This window comes from Cornus florida, unplaced genomic scaffold (genome assembly GCF_030987335.1).
Source record: "Cornus florida cultivar Cherokee Brave unplaced genomic scaffold, ASM3098733v1 CherokeeBrave_3.0.0_Hap2_Chr09, whole genome shotgun sequence".
Taxonomy (NCBI): domain Eukaryota; kingdom Viridiplantae; phylum Streptophyta; class Magnoliopsida; order Cornales; family Cornaceae; genus Cornus; species Cornus florida.
The window spans coordinates 94091541-94111938 of record NW_026775579.1 but is presented as its reverse complement, the minus strand read 5'-3'; the positions used below and the strand labels follow the sequence as shown (position 1 = coordinate 94111938).

The 20398-nt window shown below is 35.9% G+C and overlaps 4 protein-coding genes across 4 annotated transcripts; 2 read left to right on the top strand and 2 right to left on the bottom strand.

Moving 5' to 3' along the window:
- The first annotated feature begins 2877 nt into the window (after positions 1–2877).
- LOC132275326 (major allergen Pru ar 1-like) lies at positions 2878–3768 on the top strand. The gene is made up of 2 exons (XM_059776790.1): positions 2878–3160; positions 3265–3768. Exons 1-2 carry the CDS (start codon positions 2977–2979, stop codon positions 3558–3560), a joined length of 480 nt encoding a protein of 159 aa, XP_059632773.1. The 5' UTR covers positions 2878–2976; the 3' UTR covers positions 3561–3768.
- Positions 3769–6467: 2699 nt separating this feature from the next.
- LOC132275325 (pentatricopeptide repeat-containing protein At3g26630, chloroplastic) lies at positions 6468–8634 on the bottom strand. Its single transcript, XM_059776789.1, has one exon. The coding sequence runs from the start codon at positions 8213–8215 to the stop codon at positions 6947–6949; it is 1269 nt and encodes a 422-aa protein (XP_059632772.1). The 5' UTR covers positions 8216–8634; the 3' UTR covers positions 6468–6946.
- Positions 8635–10772: 2138 nt separating this feature from the next.
- Positions 10773–11822, top strand: LOC132275324 (pathogenesis-related protein STH-21-like). Its single transcript, XM_059776788.1, has 2 exons — positions 10773–11178; positions 11278–11822. The coding sequence occupies exons 1-2, from the start codon at positions 10995–10997 to the stop codon at positions 11574–11576; spliced, it is 483 nt and encodes a 160-aa protein (XP_059632771.1). The 5' UTR covers positions 10773–10994; the 3' UTR covers positions 11577–11822.
- Positions 11823–15278: 3456 nt separating this feature from the next.
- On the bottom strand, positions 15279–20014 carry LOC132275322 (probable polygalacturonase). Its single transcript, XM_059776787.1, has 6 exons — positions 19569–20014; positions 17873–18190; positions 17586–17706; positions 17288–17462; positions 17109–17179; positions 15279–16304 (listed from the first exon to the last, which is right to left on the bottom strand). Exons 1-6 carry the CDS (start codon positions 19605–19607, stop codon positions 15631–15633), a joined length of 1398 nt encoding a protein of 465 aa, XP_059632770.1. The 5' UTR covers positions 19608–20014; the 3' UTR covers positions 15279–15630.
- Positions 20015–20398: the final 384 nt, after the last annotated feature.

Here is a 20398-nt window from a genome sequence, read left to right as displayed (position 1 = left end):
ATAATGATTTAAATTAAATTAAATTAAATTAAATTTTATTATATGATACTCTGTAGACAGAGTGTCAGTTTAATTGGAAAATCTCATGTAAGGATGAAGTTGCAATTGTTTAATATAATATCATAATATAATTATATATATATTAGCAAGTTGTATATTCAGAATTCATTGATGAAAAGTCAATTGCAAGGGGTATTTTGAATAAAATTTTTAGTACTATCTCTATTTTAGCAATTAAACTATTTTTAACCAACCACTTGAATAAAAATAAACATCATCATTCCACACACACCTTTCATGTTTGTAACTAAATAATAAAAAATAAATATTGTTAGCCATTCAAATTCAGTTTGTAATTTTTCCAGGTCAGGGGCATATCTGTATTGGTAGGAATTTGGGAGGTGAGTTCTTGAGATCTCGCTTTCGAACCGCACTCCTAACTTAAATGATGCGTGTACTATGAGGCCGATACACATACTACAAGGAAAAAAAAAAAATTCAGTTTGTAATTTCTCTAATAACCAAGCACTTGAATATGAATATGAAATGGTTCTTGGATGATTTTTAACTCCCCAAATTTCTAGTTGCGAAGGTGACAGACTATAAGGAAAAAAAAAAAATTCAGTTTGTAATTTCTCTAATAACCAAGCACTTGAATATGAATATGAAATGGTTCTTGGATGATTTTTAACTCCCCAAATTTCTAGTTGCGAAGGTGCCAATCCATCACGATGTCGGCTGTCAATATTGATGTCTCAATGGGCTTCACTTTATCATGGAAATGATAATTAATTTTACAGCTTATATATTTTGGATAATTTTTTTAAAACACATTGCTATTTTTTCGATCACTCGAAAACATTTTTATTTTTTAATGAAACATTTTTTTAACAAAATTAAATGAACATAAATATAAAAAATTACATATTTTCTCATAATTAAATAAATAAAATAAAAAGAATCGTTGCATTTTGTAACCCATGAGATGATTTTTTTTCTTTTTCCAAAGACTGTAAATTTTTTATTTTTTTTTGTTAAATTGAAAGAGAATACATAAAAACTGGGATAAAGTAACATGTGGGATCCGAGAAAGTTGGCCAACAATTAGCAAGCCCCGGCCCAATTCCTTCTCATACCGGATAATACTGGTTGATATTTTGGGCAAAAAAATTTAATATGAGAGAATTATGTATAGGAATCACCAAAAACTAAATATATGTATAAGAAAATAAAAAATTATATTTCGAGAAGACAAAGCCAGTTCAGTGGTAATTCTTCTACTTTTCAAAGTGAAAAGTTTAGGGTTTGTTTGATTCGTCATTCAGAAAATAAAATATTATTTTTGAAAATTATAAAAAGATAGTTATTTGAAAAGATGTATTTTTGTAATTGAGTTTTCATAAGATAATTTTCAACTGAATCAAACAGAGATTTTGTAAAATTTTTTTATTTTATATCTGAAAACAAAAAATTATTTTTTAGATTACAAACCAATCAAACTCTTAAATTTTGGATAAAATATAATGTCGTTCATAGAAATTTGGCGCATATATATACTAAAGAGGAAACTTACGCATTTTCCCTCTGACCGGTACAAAATTTAGTTGAAAATGATGAAATTGCATATATACTATGGGGAAAAGACCCTATCATCCTAAGTAGCCTCGTAAAAAAAATAAAAATAAAAAGTTATATTTTAATAAGCAAAAATACCTTCTTTCCCTCACTTTCCCTCTTCACCCACCCCCACTACCACATTTCCATGTACAAATTAGTTATAACACAAAAATATAAGAGAAAAAAAAATAACTAAATTATATAGAACACAAGAAAACACGCAGACACACACCCACATATATACATTTAACATGTATGAATTCCTAGAATATATATATAGCCATTCATCAGCTAATTATTTTATTTTGTCTAAATTGCCCAATTTGCAAAGATATAAGATCGCTAAATATCCAAGCAATTATACAAAATGAGCAACTTGATTTAATGGTCAACATTAGGTTCATTTTATATGGCATAATCAGCAGCAACCGTGATTAGTGGCCTATTGGGGTCAAACATGTTGCTACAGCTCGGATTCTAGATGATCAAAATGTAACATATATCAAATATACCTTCACATTAAGCAAATATGCCTGTTTTTAACGCGTGTCAAGAAAAATTGAAGAACATCTTAAGTGGACCTCAAATTGGTAACTCCAAAATTGATTTGATTGAGTTGATTTACTAGTATTTTAACGTATTTTGTAAATTTTGAAACTGATAAAAAGTCTGCTTTATTTCAAGTCATTATAGACATAAATACTAAATAATATTTTAATTATAGTATAACTTTTTAATTATTTAATTGTATGGAATTAAAATTTTAGAATTGAAATTAATAAAATTAAAGAAATTACTAATTTCAATTTCAAAACTTTAATTTGGGCGTGATTTACTCAAAAGAATATGACTTTAATCCTTCTAGAATTTTGACTCGTCTAATCCTTATAATTTATTTCTTTGCCACTTGGTGACTCTGATATGATCCTCTATCTAGAGTGGAATACAAGTTAATCTTTTATACTATTGATAATATACTTTCAGAAATTAAATGAAGATTTGTAAGATTTTGTAGTTAGATAGTTTGGTAAGTGGGGCCCATTTCATTATTTATTTGCAAGTCTAGGGTTGTAGAATTCTGACCATATGAATTGTTCAAACTTGGCTGTCTGGCGTACGATCCATGGTTTATTGAAAACTTTTTCTAGGTAAAGTTGAAGATAATGACAAGTGCATAATTTCAAACTATAGTTCACACTTATTTTATTTTTTTTTATTTTTGGCGATAGTTCACACTTAAAAGGAGAGCCTTTAGCATCATCCCTCACTCTATAAAATACCTACTCTGCGTCTCCCATTTCCCTCACACTACGTACAACATCATCATCAATCCTTAAACTTCCTCGAAAACCATATATCATGGGTGTGATCAGTTATGATATGGAGATCACCACCACAATCCCTCCCGCCAAGATGTTCAAGGCCTTTGTCCTCGACGCCGACAACCTCATCCCCAAGATCTTGCCACAGGCTATCAAGAGTGTTGAAATCGTTCAAGGAGATGGAGGGCCTGGAACTGTCAAGGTCATCACTTTCGGAGAAGGTTAGTTTCTTCTGTAGTCAATAGTCAATCACTAAGTTATCCCTCAAAATTTCTATGTATGCATAGGTAGAGCTAAATGGTGTGTTCTTGATTGTCATTTGCAGGTAGCCAATTTAAGAGTGTGAAGCACAGAGTTGATGGAATTGACAAAGACAACTTCACTTACAATTACAGCATAATCGAAGGCGACGCTTTGATGGGCATCCTTGAATCAATCTGTTACGAGACCAAGATCGTAGCATCCCCTGATGGAGGATCCATCTGCAAGAGCAGCAGCAAGTATCACACCAAAGGCGATGCTCAGATCAGTGAGGACCAGATCAAGAGTGGCAAAGAAAAGGCCTCTGGAATGTTCAAGGCCGTTGAAGCCTACCTCTTGGCAAATCCTGATGCCTATTAATTACTACTAAACCTTCCTAGTATTTATGTCCAGATATATTTATATATAGAGTCTCTCGTGAATGGGACTTTGTGTGATTAAAGTAGTAAAGGCGTGGTTTTCTTTTTTAGCTTGAAAATAAGGAGAAAATCGTCAGGAGAATTCCATCTTGTGCGATTTTTACAGCTATACTGAAAATAAATACGAGAATGGAGACATTTGTTAGGAATGAAGGGGCATTATCTTTGAATCTGCAAATTTGAATTTTCTATCTGCAATTGCTTGTAGGGTGTCTGATGTTTAAGGTGAGTTAACGGATGCTCATGCAATTCCTTAAAATCAAATTCTTCTGACTAGTGTTGTACCCAGCCAATAATTTTTAATTTTTCTCCTGCATATAAAATTCAGAGCTGAAATTAGGCATGGAACATTATGTTGAAGCATACTTGTTTTGCACTCTTCCACTCGTTTCCTAGTGCAGTTGGGGGAAGAGACGGCCACTTCAACATCTGATCAGTTGAGTACCTACACTGGGAGTTACTGGTAGGTAACTGGAGAATCCTTTAGTACCTACCCTGGGAGTTACTAGTAGGTTACTGGAGAATCCTATTATCTAGTAATGCTTGTCTTGATTTAAATTTCAGAATTTAAAAGTAAAATTTGATGCTTTTAAAATAAAATTTTAAAGCCATGTATTACAATCACACCCTAAGGTCTACATGCTAAAAATTTGCAACGGCACCAAAAAAAATTGGTGCTCACCCCGTGTGTTGCCACAAATGGCTGTTTCCTTTGAAATGTGTGCTAAGTGCTGGGAAGATAGACAAACAGATTGATCCGAGGATCCACTTGGGAAGATAGACAAACAGATTGATCCACTTGGAAGATAGACAAACAGATCAATGAGGATGTAAGATTAATATTATACAATGAAGTATAGTGAGAAAGGGATCGTCCACAAGTATTACTTCTAAACTTCAATTAAGTACTTCTAAGGTTCAATTAAAAAGATGCAAGTTCAATTAAGTACTTCTAAGGTTCAATTAAAAACATGCAATTTAAATTAAATTAAAACTAAGTGAGTAGAGTTTAAAAAATAGGAGAGAAGTCTTAGGGAATCACCACTAAGCTCATTCTCTAAACCACCCGCCTTCAATAATTTGGGAAAAAATGTAAACACAATGTGGCTACAAGCACACATTCATGTAAAAATGTAAACACAATGTGGCTACAAGCACACATTCATGTAAAGAATCATACAACATGAAAGAATCATACAACTTGCAACAAGAAAAATTGAAATGTAATTAAACTACAATTACACTAAAACAAGAAAATTAAAGCAATTATAGGAATTGAAATGCAATTAAACTACAATTACACTAAAACAAGAAAATTAAAGCAATTAAAATAAAGGTGTCAGACTCTCTGAGCATAAAAAAACATTTGTAACAACCTTGATTTGAGAATAATAAACTTGGTACTCAAAATCTAACTAAGAAACTGATTTGAGAATAATAAACTAAATTTAACTGGGGATTGTTAAATCTATGTATCAGATTGTCAATTAACTTTAAATATATCTCAAAAGAAAATATTTCTTTTGATAACATCCAATTGTGTTATGATACACACCGTTTCTTCGAGCACATTTGGGACTGTCCTACCCTAACTCTTAGAACTGTATGACGGTAAATAAGAACTGTGCTTCTTATATAGACATATTGGAGGATAAAATGTATTACAATCAATAAGATGTATTCTTTTAGAATTTTCCATTTACCTATCTAGATATTTATCATATCTACAAAAGTCCCTACTCCTCTAAAATATTCTCTAATGTACCAATTCTTACAAACTCTCTAGTATTTTAGAATCCTCCACGCCTTTCTCCACCACTTCGCAAGTTTCCACACAAATGTGGAAGATTTTAAAATTCAAGTCTAAACATATGTCATGCAAAGCCATTTTAGAGTCTTCCTGGGCGCTTGCGTGGCGCAACCTCCATATACATTGCAGGTAATTTCATTACAAGGGGAGGCATGATGATAACAACGGGATCATATTATGTCATGCAAAGCCATTTTAGAGTCTTCCTGGGCGCTTGCGTGGTGCAACCTCCATATACATTGCAGGTAATTTCATTACAAGGGGAGACATAATGACAACAACGGGATCATATTTAGGACGTCCTTGTTTCACAAGCTTGTCCGCTCTCATTAGTTGGCTTTTCGCCAAAAGAGCAAATAATCTTAGTGTTAACTAACCTATTGAGCTGGCAGTTCCTTGCAATCAAATGTGAGGGCATAGTAACTGTCGTGAGTCAGAGTTGATTAAGGAGGTGGACACTTGTATGTCGAGGTTGATCTAAGTCATTGAGGCTCGAATTTTCAACCATTGGTCCCTCCCAAAGCACTACGAGCTCACCAGAACACTGGCACCCTAAGGATATGTCCAAAAGAATTATGCAACCCACACATTGCCAATAAGAAGGTCTTCTGCAGTAAGCAATTAGTAGTGAATGATACAGACATCCATGATCTCCAAAATTGACCATTGGAGTCACTAATAATGAAACTAGTCTGTGAACTTTGAAGGCATGAATGGCAAAGTCAACATTTCAGTCATTACCTATTCGAAGTCTGACATTAACATAAATGGGGAAAGATATTTTAAATAGGACACACCCTTATTGAATCACATTTTCACTTGATTATTCAATTAACTAATCAAATAATGGATTCTAGGGTTGGCTTTGATCCAGCTTGTCTCAAAACTGAAATATGAATCTGCCAGGAAGGTTAATAGAGTTCCATCTAGAAGACTGATTAGGTTTCCACACTTTCCAAATGAATAGAATGGAATGCTTTTCCATGAGACAGGAAGGGAACTAGAAATACTTGTTTCCATTGCAGGATGAAGTATAAAACACATGATTTTTCAATTTACTGGACATGATGCTTGCATCTCATACAATCTATTAGTGAAGACAGGTAAGAAGGTCTCATATTCCTGCTACAAACCTTTGGTCACTCACATTCATTTGAAATCTGGCTTTTATATGAATCACCTTTCTGATGTTGTGTCACTAAAAAGTTTAGTGATCAATGTATCTACAAATTGAAGCTTTTGTACAGGGCTCCTTCAAAACATAAAATATGTCTGTACAAAGCTCACTTTATCAGTATGATAAAGTATTGTTGCATAATCTGGAAACATTAATTTAACATTTAAAAATATAAAAAATCAACTCATTTTCCACTTCCAAGTCTTGAAGCTGCGAGACGACAATGAGAACGTACCTATCCCCAAGCAACACTCCTGTCCAACACGTTGTAAGAAGTACTCAACATTAGCAATGGGTTAGAAAATGAGATATACTGGTGCCCCAAAAATGCTTTTTTTTCCTAAACAAGCTTGGCATCCACTGATTCACAAACTTCATCTAAATTGTTGGCACGACTAGAGAGCTCAATCATGCAATTACAGTGTTCTTCAATCGGTGTGATACCATAACATTCACTCATAAACTTGAAGTACCTGTGACCATCACTCACGTTATTTGTATGTACACAAGCACATAAGACGCCCACGAAAGTGATTGCATCTGGCTGCACATTTGCCATCTCCATCTTCGCAAAAAGATCAAGAGCTTCCTCTCCACAACCATGCACCCCCAAGCTAGTAATCATCGTATTCCATGTAGCTACACTCTTGACTTCCATATCACCAAACACTCGCTTCGCATCCTCCAAACTACCACATTTGCTATACATGTCAATAAGGGCTGTCCCAAGGAAAACACCCACTTTGAACCCATTCCTTAGAGCAAAGTCATGAACCCATCGACCCAACTTCAGACTTCCCAGTTCAGTGCAAGCCATCAACAAGCTAACCAGCGTAAACTCATTCGGTCTCACATTATCAAGCTGCATCCTCCAAAACAGTTCAAAAGCCTCTTCGGGTCTTTGATTTCTGGCATACCCATCAATCATTGCTGTCCAAGAAACAACATTTCTAATCGGCATCTGTTCAAAAAAAACCCGGGCGTCATCTAATTCCCCACAAGCAACAAGCCCAGTGATCATGGTTGTCCACGAGACTACACTCCTCACACGCATTTTCTCGAACACCTTACGTCCATAATCTGAATCCCCACACTTGAAGTAAAAGTCCATCAAAGTGTTCTGCACAAACATATCATCCAAAAACCCAGTCTTGATTGCAAGCATATGAACCTCGTGTCCTTTGCGAATCGAAGAGGAAGCAATGCACGCCTTGATAACAAAAGGGAATGTGAATTTATCTGGTGGTAGTCCTCGGCAGATCATGAGGTTGTAGAGGAGGAGAGCTTGGCGTGAGCTGCCATTGATGGTGTGAGCCCTAATCATGATATTCCAAGTGAAGGTTGGAGGGTTTTTGATTTGATTGAAAACCAGAGTCGCATACTCCATTTTTCTGTAAGAGGAGCAAAGCTTAATCAGCTTCGTGCTCACTACATGCTCGTGAGAGAGACCGTTTCGAATAATTTTGGCATGAATTTGCTTAAGCTGTTTAAAGTCGGAGCAATTTTGAAGTAAATTGAGGGCTTCTTGAGAAGTGAATCTTAGGTTAGAGCTCAGGGACGGGTTTCTTCTTGGTAGAGCATCGGGAGTGCATGAAATACATGCGACCATTATCTATATATGTGTGTGTGTATGTGTATATCTGAATTCGGAAGCGAAAGAACTGGCAGTTGGAAACCTGAACTGTTATGTGGAACACATGAAGAAGTAAATTTTTGTTTCAGAATTGTACAAGAGTGAAAGTGGTTCTTGGATAATTTTCATTCTAGCAGTGAGACACTGGTTTTTAAAATATATGTCAGAAACTAAAAAGGCAACAAGATCAGCCTCTAAGAATGCAGGAAGGCCATACATTCGCAAGACATCTTTGCCTCGGTGCCTTAAATTGCTTAAAACAATTAATAATTTAAAATCAGGCAATAATACATTTGTATTTTTTTTTTTTTTTTTGTTAAAAATAATACATTTGTATTGTTATTTCATGGTGTTATAGTTTTCATCACGAGAATATTGAACTAAAAAATAATACGTTACACTAACAATGCAGCACCAAGACACAATATGCGAAGGAAATTTGATTTCAATAATTAGAGTTGCCTGTAAGTTTGATTCATACGAATTTATTTGCAATAAGTGAATTTGAAATTAAAATATATTTTCAAACTTCACGTAATTTCAATGTAATAGTTAAAGACTTTATTTGTCTGAAAATGGGTTATAGTTGTCAGGAATATAAATTTGTAAATGATAGTTGGCAATTTAATATTTGAATAATGGAACTTTTGTCAGGAAGTCCATATTATGATTAGTTTGTGTTGAGATGGTATAAGTGTGTGCGTACTAACAAAAAAAAAAAAAAAAAAAAATCATACTCTAATCCCAACCATTTATTGTCATACAACCTAATATAAATCAAAAAAATGTGGAGTATATGAAAATGCTGCCGTGTGCTCAAGGGTGGAGACAGTGTATGCCTAGGAGGCACATGCCCCCTGTCTATAAGTTTATATATATTTATATATATATATGAAAATCTCTCTTATTTTTATTTTTTAAAATTATCTCTTAAATTTTGTATTTCTTTTTTTTTTTTTACTCTTTAAATTCGTTTAATTTCCTTTAAAAAAGTCAAATTTTCCTTTTTAAATCAAATTCCATTTTTTTTCCCTTTCAAAAATTATCATATTTTTCTTTCCTTTTTTAAATTTTTTTATTAATTAGTTATCTTTCTTAAATTACTCATTAATTGACATATTATTTTGAATAATTTTTTTCTTTAATTCTTAATTTATAAAATGTATATTTTTTATCGTGATTATTATTATTATTATTTTTACACTGCCCCGTAAATTTAATTTTTGATTCCGGATGTGCTTGTTTCTTCAATTTGTCAGCCTTTCATATGGTTTGGTCCTCGTTTTTTTCCCTTGTAAATGCATGCCCATGAAAATAACAAAGGCCTAACTTTTTGCTAACAAAAAAGTTAACGGCTCTGGGTTTGACTTACTCCGATTCTTATTAATGTCCAAAAATCTAACGTGGCATAGGCCCCAGTACCACCAACTCCATCACGTGTGGGGTAGTAGGATTAGGATACCAATATTGACCTTGATTATGCCTTCCCAAGACGAAAATTAGTATACCAATACTGTCCCATCACTTGCACAAAAGAAGTATGCTATTGTGTCCAATGGATTCATCGATTTTGCCTCCGGTCATGTGTATGGAGAGGTAATTAGATAGCATTCACATCCCTGCATTTTTTTATTTATTATTTTATTATTATTATTTTGGGTAAATTGCAAGTCTTCTTGAAATGTATAAAAGTTAAGCTTACATGATAAAATAGGCTTCAACCAGGGACAGAGCGTCTGCTTAGGGTGAGCACATTTCCCTCTTGGTCTGGCCCGCATATTATAAAATATAATAATTTTTATTTTAATTTGTACATTTATAATAAAATTTCTATATAATGCTCTCCTAAAATTTTAAATTTTTAAAATTTTCTTTTCTTTTTCTTTTGCTCTTACTATTCCTTCGATTTCTTTAAAAAATAGTTAAATTTTTCTTCTTTACTCAAAACTATAATTTTTTTTCCTTTCAAAATTTTCATTTTTCTTTCTTTTTTTCTTCTTTTTCTTATTAATTTTTTTTGACCCCTTACTTCTCAACATTCTTTTTGTTACACTTAAGAATGATTTATATAGTATGTAATTTTTTTTTTCTTCTTATTTAAATTATATATATATATATTTTTACGCTATGTCCCATCTGAATTAAAATTTTGACTCCGCCTACTACAACGTTTAAAATATTTTTACCTGTGACAAAATATTTCGGCAATTGTGTACCATCACTCTATGTCATAGACACTTTATTAGGATAACCTTATAAGTTTTGATTTAGAAAAGTAGGTGCATTGTCAAATTAATGTCATTTCAAAGTCTTTTGTTAGTTTTAAACACATTTTTATATTTTCACAAGGGTCCCCCCACTGCTAACCAACCTTTGAGGTCAATCAATTTACTTGCAGCACCACACCACTAAACTTAACAGCATGGAAATTCCATGTCACCAAAGTAGCCAAAGAGGTTTCTCATAAAAGAACTCGCTTATCACAAGTTGACAAGTCAAAATTAAAACTTGAGATCTAATACTAAAATAATACCCCAATTTTGAACGGTGTATTCATTCATATCCAAGCCTCCTATATCTTATTCCCACTGCGTTTACAAAAAAATTTATAGTTCAGAGTCTTCATCTTCTCACAAAATACCCAACTAATCCCTCTCCTCTGCTCTTCTTTCCTCCTCATTCTCTCTCTCTCTCTCTCTCTCTCTCTCTATATATATATATATCACTTCTTCTTCCTGTTTATTGTTAAGCAAAGATGGGTGTGATCAAAATCTCCCAAACATTCAAGACACAAGTGACTCCATCTAGGATGTTCAAGGCCTTGATCCTTGATTCCCACAACCTCTGCCCCAAGCTCATGTTTTCGTCGATAAAAAGCATCGAATATCTTCAAGGCAATGGAGAGGTTGGAAGCATCAAGCAGATGAATTTCACGGAAGGTTAGTTTTTTAGCACGAAAATATTGAGTTTGTGGATCCTGTGTTTTATTTTGGTGCCTAAAGTTGTTAGTTTTTGGTTTGGTTTGGTTTGTTACGCAGCTAGTCCTTTGAGGTATGTGAAACATCGAATTGATGCGCTTGACAACGAGAACTTCATGTGCAAGTACACTTTGTTCGAGGGTGATGCGTTCTTGGAGAAGCTTGAATCGGTGTCTTATGAGGTCAAGTTTGAGAGATATGGTTATTCAGGATGCATTTGCAAGTTGTCGAGTGAGTACAGGCCAAAGGAGAATGTGGAGATCAAAGAAGAAGACATCGAGCTCGGGAAGGATAGAGCCATTGGGATGTATGAAGTTGTGGAAGCCTACCTCATGGCACACCCTCATGCCTATACTTGAAAAAATACAAGGAAAGTTTTGTTATGATACTGCAAATTGTCTAACAGCCTGTATTTTGTCTGTTTTCATGTTTCTGTCTTCATTGTTTTTTTACAGTTGTTTAATAGATATTCCTTATGTGATTGTGATTTCCCTTTAGATCAGACTAATGTTATCTTTGAGTCTGTTATCATCTGTGGAATTTGAGAGAATCATTTTATAGAACTGGCTGTGAAATAATATCTAGTACTGACGGGATTTTCTGAATTTGTACAGAAAATTCTCCTCATCAAGTGCAGGATTCAAGTGCCAGTATTTTTGTATTGCAAATAAATGGCATGTGAAGTTTATTAAGGGCATCAAAAAACCAAAAAAAATTCTTCTTGTACATGGGGAATAAACATGGTTTTAATTGGATTATTGCCTTTGCAGCAATATAGATGTCGGCATGTGAAGTTTATTATGTTCAAGCATCCTTGTTTTTCACTCTCATTCACTGGTTTCCCCAGTGCAATTAGGTTGATTTTAATGTTTTTAAGGCCTAAATGGGCAATCATTTGGAGTCTCTTGATTATTTACAAAAGGCAAGAGAGTTCAGCAAGCCATGGTTAGAACTAGCTGGTAATATTAGTAAAGAATGATGTTTGAAAGAAAATCTGACAACTGCGAAAAAGAAAAAAATATATATAAGAATTGAAGAATCAAATTTCAAACAAAAATTTTTTTTGTCTCATAAAACAATTTATATGTCACATGTGTCATACAAACAATCTATACCAAAAGTATTGAAAAGTCTATTCTGATTCTGATTCTGAAATAATTAAATCTACCAATCATACCATCTGTTGTGCCCGATTAGTTTAACATATATATAAAATAAAAATATTGCATTTTAGTTAAATTATTTCGTTCCATTTCTTAATTACAAGAACACTAAAAATTTTCTAATAATAAAAGAAACAGTCACTTTGGTTGCCCTCTTCTAAGGAATCAAGGTGACTACCTTCTTATATATAGACCTCATCCTTCCTGATGAATGGATTGGATCTATTACTATCAATGACTAACGTAACTCTCTAAATTTTTATTATCTAAATATTTATAACTCTAAAAAACTCTTTAACTCTTCTACTCTTGTGAAATATTCTCTAGTCTACAAACTCTATAGTATTTTAGAATGCGTCTCTCCACCACTCCACAATTTTTAGGAGAAGAAAAATAGAGGGATAGGGGAATTTTCAGGTCATCAAGGGACTTGATGTCAGTTAGACATTGTGAGTGTGCAAGCTGACATGAATCCATCTCTAGTATTCAAACATTATGTCATGATATGGATTGGCTGTCTCCCTCCTCAAATGCCTTAGGTGAACTTAGTGTCACGATCCGATTCCTAACGACGCCATGAGCATAGAAGATACGCATGCTGGTTGGCTAAGAACATTCATTGACTGGGAATGGTTCCAGGGAAGGGGCGTGCAGGACCACAGGATGGTACCTCTTCAGAGTTCAGGCAGGTCGACTCGGTTCAGTTCGAGGTGCTTGTCGCTAGTCTTGGACTTGACTATGAAGAAGGGAGTTGGCCATCCCTGCACAAACTGGTCGGGAGCTGGAGCCGTTCCCCTGACGAGGCCATGGCAGGCCGAAACCAGTCAGCATGTATCCTTGGGAGGGCAGGTCGTGGTGGCTGACCAGGGCGCTTGCGCGAGCTGAAGCAACGCCTTGGTGCCGCACGGGCCGTGCCGCTGCGCCAAATCTCTAGGCCCGTGACAAATGGTATCAGAGCAGGACTTGGGGAAAAGCACAAAGGTGTGCCCCCTTGTCGATCCGGGGGTCTTGAGAATGAAGACGGTGCACTAAAGCGTCGGTGGGCAATCAATGCTGTTGGAGGAGAGCCTCCATCTCCCCATCAAGATGCGTCCTTTAAGCCGGAGGGCCGCGCGCATCGGATGGCCGGAGGGCCGCGCGCACCAAAGTTCTTGCAAGTTCAAGAGGCGTGCAAACCGTTGTGAAGGGCGGGTATCAAGTCAGCCGGAGGGCGCTTGTTTGCTCGGGGTGTCGCGGAGGCGGCATAACGTGGGGTTGCGTCCCGAAGAAGTGGGCGTCCCTTTAGCCCGAAACCCTATCATTGGGCGAGTGCAGCCAGGGGTTGTACAAGGAAGCGATGGTGGGCAGGCGAGCATACCACTTGGAGGAGACAGGCTTTGGAATGTTGGACGCAGCGGAGTCAGCGCCGCACTGCGACGAGGGCGTCGCAGGATTTGGGTGGGGGAGAATGTCACGATCCGATTCCTAACGACGCCATGAGCATAGAAGATACGCATGCTGGTTGGCTAAGAACATTCATTGACTGGGAATGGTTCCAGGGAAGGGGCGTGCAGGACCACAGGATGGTACCTCTTCAGAGTTCAGGCAGGTCGACTCGGTTCAGTTCGAGGTGCTTGTCGCTAGTCTTGGACTTGACTATGAAGAAGGGAGTTGGCCATCCCTGCACAAACTGGTCGGGAGCTGGAGCCGTTCCCCTGACGAGGCCATGGCAGGCCGAAACCAGTCAGCATGTATCCTTGGGAGGGCAGGTCGTGGTGGCTGACCAGGGCGCTTGCGCGAGCTGAAGCAACGCCTTGGTGCCGCACGGGCCGTGCCGCTGCGCCAAATCTCTAGGCCCGTGACATTAGGCTAGCATGTTATCAACCCAAATCTATGACAATTCAATTAGATTTTTCAGGAAGCATAAGTACATAACAGAGGGACTTCTTTAGAACACATAAATTTCTAATTGGTGCTTGAGAATTTAAAATAAACAACACTCTAGACATAATGTGGGTGATGACACTACAAAGTGCTGACATAATTTTTTGTATTTCTATAGAAAATTTGAGTATATCTGTATTCCAAATAATTGTCTAATTGGTGCTTGAGAATTTAAAATAAACAACACTCTAGACATAATGTGGGTGATGACACTACAAAGTGCTGACATAATTTTTTGTATTTCTATAGAAAATTTGAGTATATCTGTATTCCAAATAATTGGCATGTGAAGTTTATTGAGGGCATCAAAAAACCAAAATTTCCTTCTTGTATATAGGCAATAAACGTGGTTTCAATGGGATCATATTGCCTTTGCAGCAAGATAGATGCCGTGTTTTGTGCTAGTGTTGAAATGAGGGTACTGTAATTGTATCATATGGGATTAACCATCAGTGAAATTGGGTTTTATTTATTTACCATGGGTGTTTTTGGAAGATGAAGATGGTGAAGAACATTGTCATACTTGAAGACTATAGAATATTATGTTGTTGTCTTATATTCGAGTTCAAAAAACCTGACCTGATTTAAGTCTCCCCTTTGAACCATTTCTTAGAATTTCTTCCTTGTGCAATTCTAGAAGGACTTAAATCTTAGCAGGTAAGGCAATCCACCCAATCTGCTAAAATACATCTAATAAATTATGATGGTTTCCTGTGCTTATGATTCAAAACGCCCTATCTCTGGCTTGATCTACGTACACGTGGAGCCTTGGTTCTGAAACGAATGGAGGGAGACCAAATTGGCTTCAAATCTTCTAGTCTATATTTAGTTTTATATAACCCTTCATTAAGATCACATCAAAGTGTTTGACAATTCAATCCATTTTTTAAGGTCCAGAAAGTAAATATGAAAAAATAAATGAATAAAAGAATGAACTGAGGAGACCAAATTGTCTTCAAGTATTCTAGTGTAAGCTTAGTTTGATAATTGAGATGCTTCATTCAAATGATTTCTGCCTTTCATATCCAACAATATTTGTTTTAACATTTCACTTACAATGAAAAGAATAACGAACCAAAAATAAGAAAAAAAAATTCAATACCAAAAATTCCTTACACATGAATGAAGAATTGAGGCTGTACACATAATCTGAAGAAGGTAACATGCAAGAGTGCAAATAGGGAAGGAGATAAACAGGTGTTCTGGGGAGATGGTCTTATTGGAAAGAATCTGTCCTGAGTGAAGATGGTAGAAATATCTTTGGTTCTATCCCCGGTCCGATGGAACTGAGAGATGAGTTTCAAATATTAATGTGGGGGAAATGGTATCATAAAGCTGCAGCATGACCATTAGAATTCAGGAGGGAGAAGCAAGCTAAGGAAGAATTTGAAAATGAGGTCTCAAGGTCCGGACATGGTTCAGGGAACACAAACTCAGAGAAACCTAAAACATATGAACAAACCCAAGAAGTAGCAGAGCCAGAGGAGACTGATAAGGAAACGTTGGATAGACATATAGAAGTGAAGGGAGATTCTTGAATGCCGATGAAGCTTCCAGCAAGAGTGATATTTCTACCAGCCACATTCCGCAGGGTGATTTGAGACAAAACTGGGAGAGCGTCAGGATCAAATTTGTCGTCAGGATGAGACCCACTTTGTCCCGTGGCACCAAATGCTGTGTGGACATTTTCCATTTCAATATCCGATAAAATGATCTCTTTGATATATCCACCCCTACCTCTAGAAGTTCTGAACTCAATTCCAGTGAGAGAATCGTGGAGGTGGAGATGCTCCACAAGCACATCAGAAATGCCACCAGACATCTCACTGCCAAAGGCAAGGGCAGAGCCAAATGATGCTTGAAGGTAGACTTGTTTAATGTGTATACTTGTTGAAGGTCTGCCATATGCAATCCCGTACTCATCCCACCCGCTCTTGAGTGCAATGGCATCATAGCCAGTTGTAATGTTGCAGTTCTCTATGCATATTTTATCTGAAGAATCTGAAAGAACAGTTTTATGTCATATGAAGATAAAGATAGCACATCTGTTGCAAGTTTCTTTTCATGAAGACAAATAACGTAAACTAGATGCATAAAAGCGAAAACCATGAACACTACCAAATTGATAATTGATCGAGTAAATAGCTACTGGAGGGGGAGGGGGTCGGAGTTTTAAAAATCAATTGAAGGAAGTAGTCAAGCAAACCCTTGGCCCTCTTACATTTCACCAAGAAATTTCCTTGTGTAAACCATTGGAATTCACCTGCTACGCACCATTTAAACTTCATTGTCACCCAAAACTTAGCTCAAGGAGATTAAGACTACCAGAAAATATTTTATATGCATGTTCTATTATCTCACAAATATTTGTAAGGAAGTGAACTTGAAAGATTCTCTTCTGAAGGATCCGAACTCTGTTTGGTCTACATGAGAAAAGTGGGATAAACATACTTCTTCAAAGGTTGTCTTCCCACAACATGCATGAATATACCCCACTCTGCAATCAGTATTCATCCCCCAACCACCGCCTGGTGGCAACAATACCAACACACATAAAGGGATGAGCCAAACATCAATTTAACCTAAAAATCTTGAATGACAAAACATTATATTTCTGATAGAACACAAGTATCTTCTAAACAACAGCCTCCTTGAAATAAACAAGAAAAGGAAATAAAGAAGGCAAAATATTGATATCTGAAGTAAAGGCACTCTTGCATGAAAAATACATGAGAGAGACTTGTTTATAGCATGTAATTAATTCACTAGACGAATAAAGAAATTCGAAATGAATGAATCATGTACCTGGAACTATACCAACAGTGAGAGGCGATTCAGGTGGAGCAAAGACTGAAATGTTAAGAACTTGCACATTGCTGCATATCCAGATAATAATTGATTTAGTTGATAATGCTCAGGATGTTTTACTAAGAAATTGATTCAAATAATATGACCCAAAAATCATAAAGGTTGAGTCAGTAAACCTGCAATAGACTGGATGGATATGATATGCAGGGGCATTCAAAAAAGTAAGGTTTGACACAACAATATCCTTAGAAGCAATAAATTCAACAAGATGAGGGCGACTGTAATTTAAGGAATGAGAGCTGATCCAATACCACCAAACTGAGCCCTGGCCATCAATGGTTCCATTATCACCTAGTACAGTCAATTAAGGTAAGAATGATTATACAAGAAACATAGAACAAACTACCAAGGAACAAACTACCGACAAAGCATTGGTGGTCAAATAAGACAACATAATCTAGGAATCACTGTTACCTGTTATTACCACATCGCGTAACATATACCCATTTATCAAGCTTTGATACCTTGCTCCAGGAAGTTCGAGACCCCGACCATATGAGGGCAGGGGTTCAATGATTCCCCAGTTAGATGAGTCCTGATCAAGCAATGATTCTATGTGTGAAAACCAAAGGTTCATACAAATCTCTCCAAGTAATCCATATATTATTGGAAGTATTTTCATGCACTAATTTCTTAAATGGTGCATAAATCAGAAGTAAGACAAAAACAACTAAAACATGGATTAAGGAACAGAATAACACCTGAGATCCTAGAATTACAGCACCGCTTGCCAAGAATACTGTGAGGTGGCTGGTAAGATTGAAACTTCCAGTAAGCCACTTCCCTGGTGGCACATAGAGCTGAGCTCCACCCTTGTCGGCGAAGGACTTGAGATAGAAAATGGCATTCTGGAAGGCAATGGTATTCAATGTTTTCCCATCCCCAACAGCACCAAACTCCAGGATGGATACACTGTGCGGTCTTGGGTCCAATGTTGGCTTATATTCACATTCTCCCTCATTTTCTTTAACATTAAGTTCCACAGCATTGCTCAATACCAGAAGCAAAAACAACACCACCTGAAGGGGGAAAAACAATGCTATAATTACGTCCCGAATGATAATAATAAAATTGAAAAGACAAGAGAAGGTGACGCCACTATGAAAAAGGCAGTTTTATACCTAAGTTCTGATTCAAATATATGACCAAAGTAAGCAAGACATGAATAGAAAAAATGCTAGATTTTAGAAGTACCAAGTCACACAAATGCACGAGAGAGGGGGGAGAGAACCAACAAGGGAAGGGGGATAGAAAAAGAACTCCACAGGAAGGAAATGGGATGAAATCATGCAAGTCAAAACCCCATTGACAGGCCATAACCAAATTGTTGTTTGTTGTAAAACAACAATTTGGATTTTCCAGAAGCTATTGAAATTAAGTTACAAATAAAATAATAGTCCAATATATTCATAACAGGGGGAAAATGGAAATATTACAAAATTTAGCTTAAATGTAAAAAATTATGCAAGCACAACCCCATAAACAAAAATACTAGCAAAATATCTAGAGTGAAACACTTAGAGAAACGAACACATTACAAAATTAGAGGATTTGTATAATGACACCGAAGCAGTTAATTAGAGTAGTAGCTAACACAAATTTCTAAAGTAGTTCCTCTAAAATGCTAATGAAAATCAACATCATATTTTAACTTAATGATATGAAGGTGTAAGATGGAGGGCTAGTAATGTATTATTAATTGAACATTTGATTGAAGCCGATACTGAAAGCCCAACAGAAAAATGAAAAGATGACCTAAACCAAGAACCAAAAATAATAACAAAGAAATAACTGAACTGCAGAAACTACAAGCCAGCCTCAACAAGCAGTTGAAGTATTTTTCTACTTCATGATCCCCGAAGCAACAAAAGCAATATTTTTAAGGCAAAAGAAAAAAGAAAGAAAACACAAAGTAAAAAAGGTGCCACTGATTCTAACTTCTAAGAACAAGCATTACAAATTCCTAGAGAAGTACCCCAGGAGAACAAGACCACTCATCAAAGGACAACCATAGGAGAAAAATAAAATCCACATCAAAAATAAAATAAAATCAAGAAAAACAAAACTTTAATCAATTTCTGGAATGCAACTTGATCATTTATGGTAGAAAACATAGCATGATATTGAAAAAGAAAAAAGAAATACACTGAGATATATATAGTTGAATAAAACATCAACAAAATTTGTGATTTTTAAAAACTACAAAAACTCACAAATGCAAACTTCAAATAAAGCATTCTACAATGAAAATTGACAACACCCAAAACACATATACTCTAGATGAAACCCTAACAGCAATCAAAATGGAAGAAAAATCTTGAAAATTTCTTGATTAGGAAAACAAAAAAGGAGAGAGAAAACCAGAAAATTAACGAAATAGAAAAGAAACGTACTTACTAGCATCTTCATGGGTCTGAGCTTCTTCTGCATCAGCATCCAAAGAGACAACAACAACAGAAGACTCTGATGCCCAAACTACTGCACCAGGGGAAAAAAAAGAAGTACAGGAACAGGGTAGCTCTCTCTCTGCTTAATTATATAAATATAACATATGCTATACGAACTATTACTATAGTTATTATATAAATGACAAAAAAAATTATGTATGTAAGGTATTAAAATAGTGGTAAATAGTCCAGCCTTTCCAAACATACGAGCAAATCAAACTTGCGGAGGTGAAAAGGAGAATAAGGTAACAAAATATATGATTGCCCAAAATTAACTAAAGCAATTAATTATCGTTTATAACGTTTGTCGCCGACAAAATTGTTTGAAATTGAAACGGCCCAATGAGTTAAGGAATAATAGCTAGCAAAGCAACGTGTTTTAGAGAGAGAAAAAGATTTTTGGTTGGGTTTAGATTTATCAATAGATGATTAGTGAGAGAAGCAAAATGAGAGTGGAGGATTAAATCACACAGGAGCACATGGGATTTTTTTTAGTGAAACGGAATAAATTGGGTGACACGTGGGAAGGGTTGGACACGTGGCTTGATTTGGGATTGGTTTGATGGACGGTGGGTGGGATTGGAGGTGGTGTGGGGAGTGGGAATAGTGAGAAGAGAGGAGGGGAATAAGATAAAAAATATATATAAAATAATGGGGTGAGTGCATAAATTGTCGAGCCCGCATGTGGGATGACAGGCGGAAGGAAAGTGGGACCCACAATCAATCATGTGCAATATTGCCAGGCTGGCGTCAATCAGTTGACAGAATAAGAGAGAGATA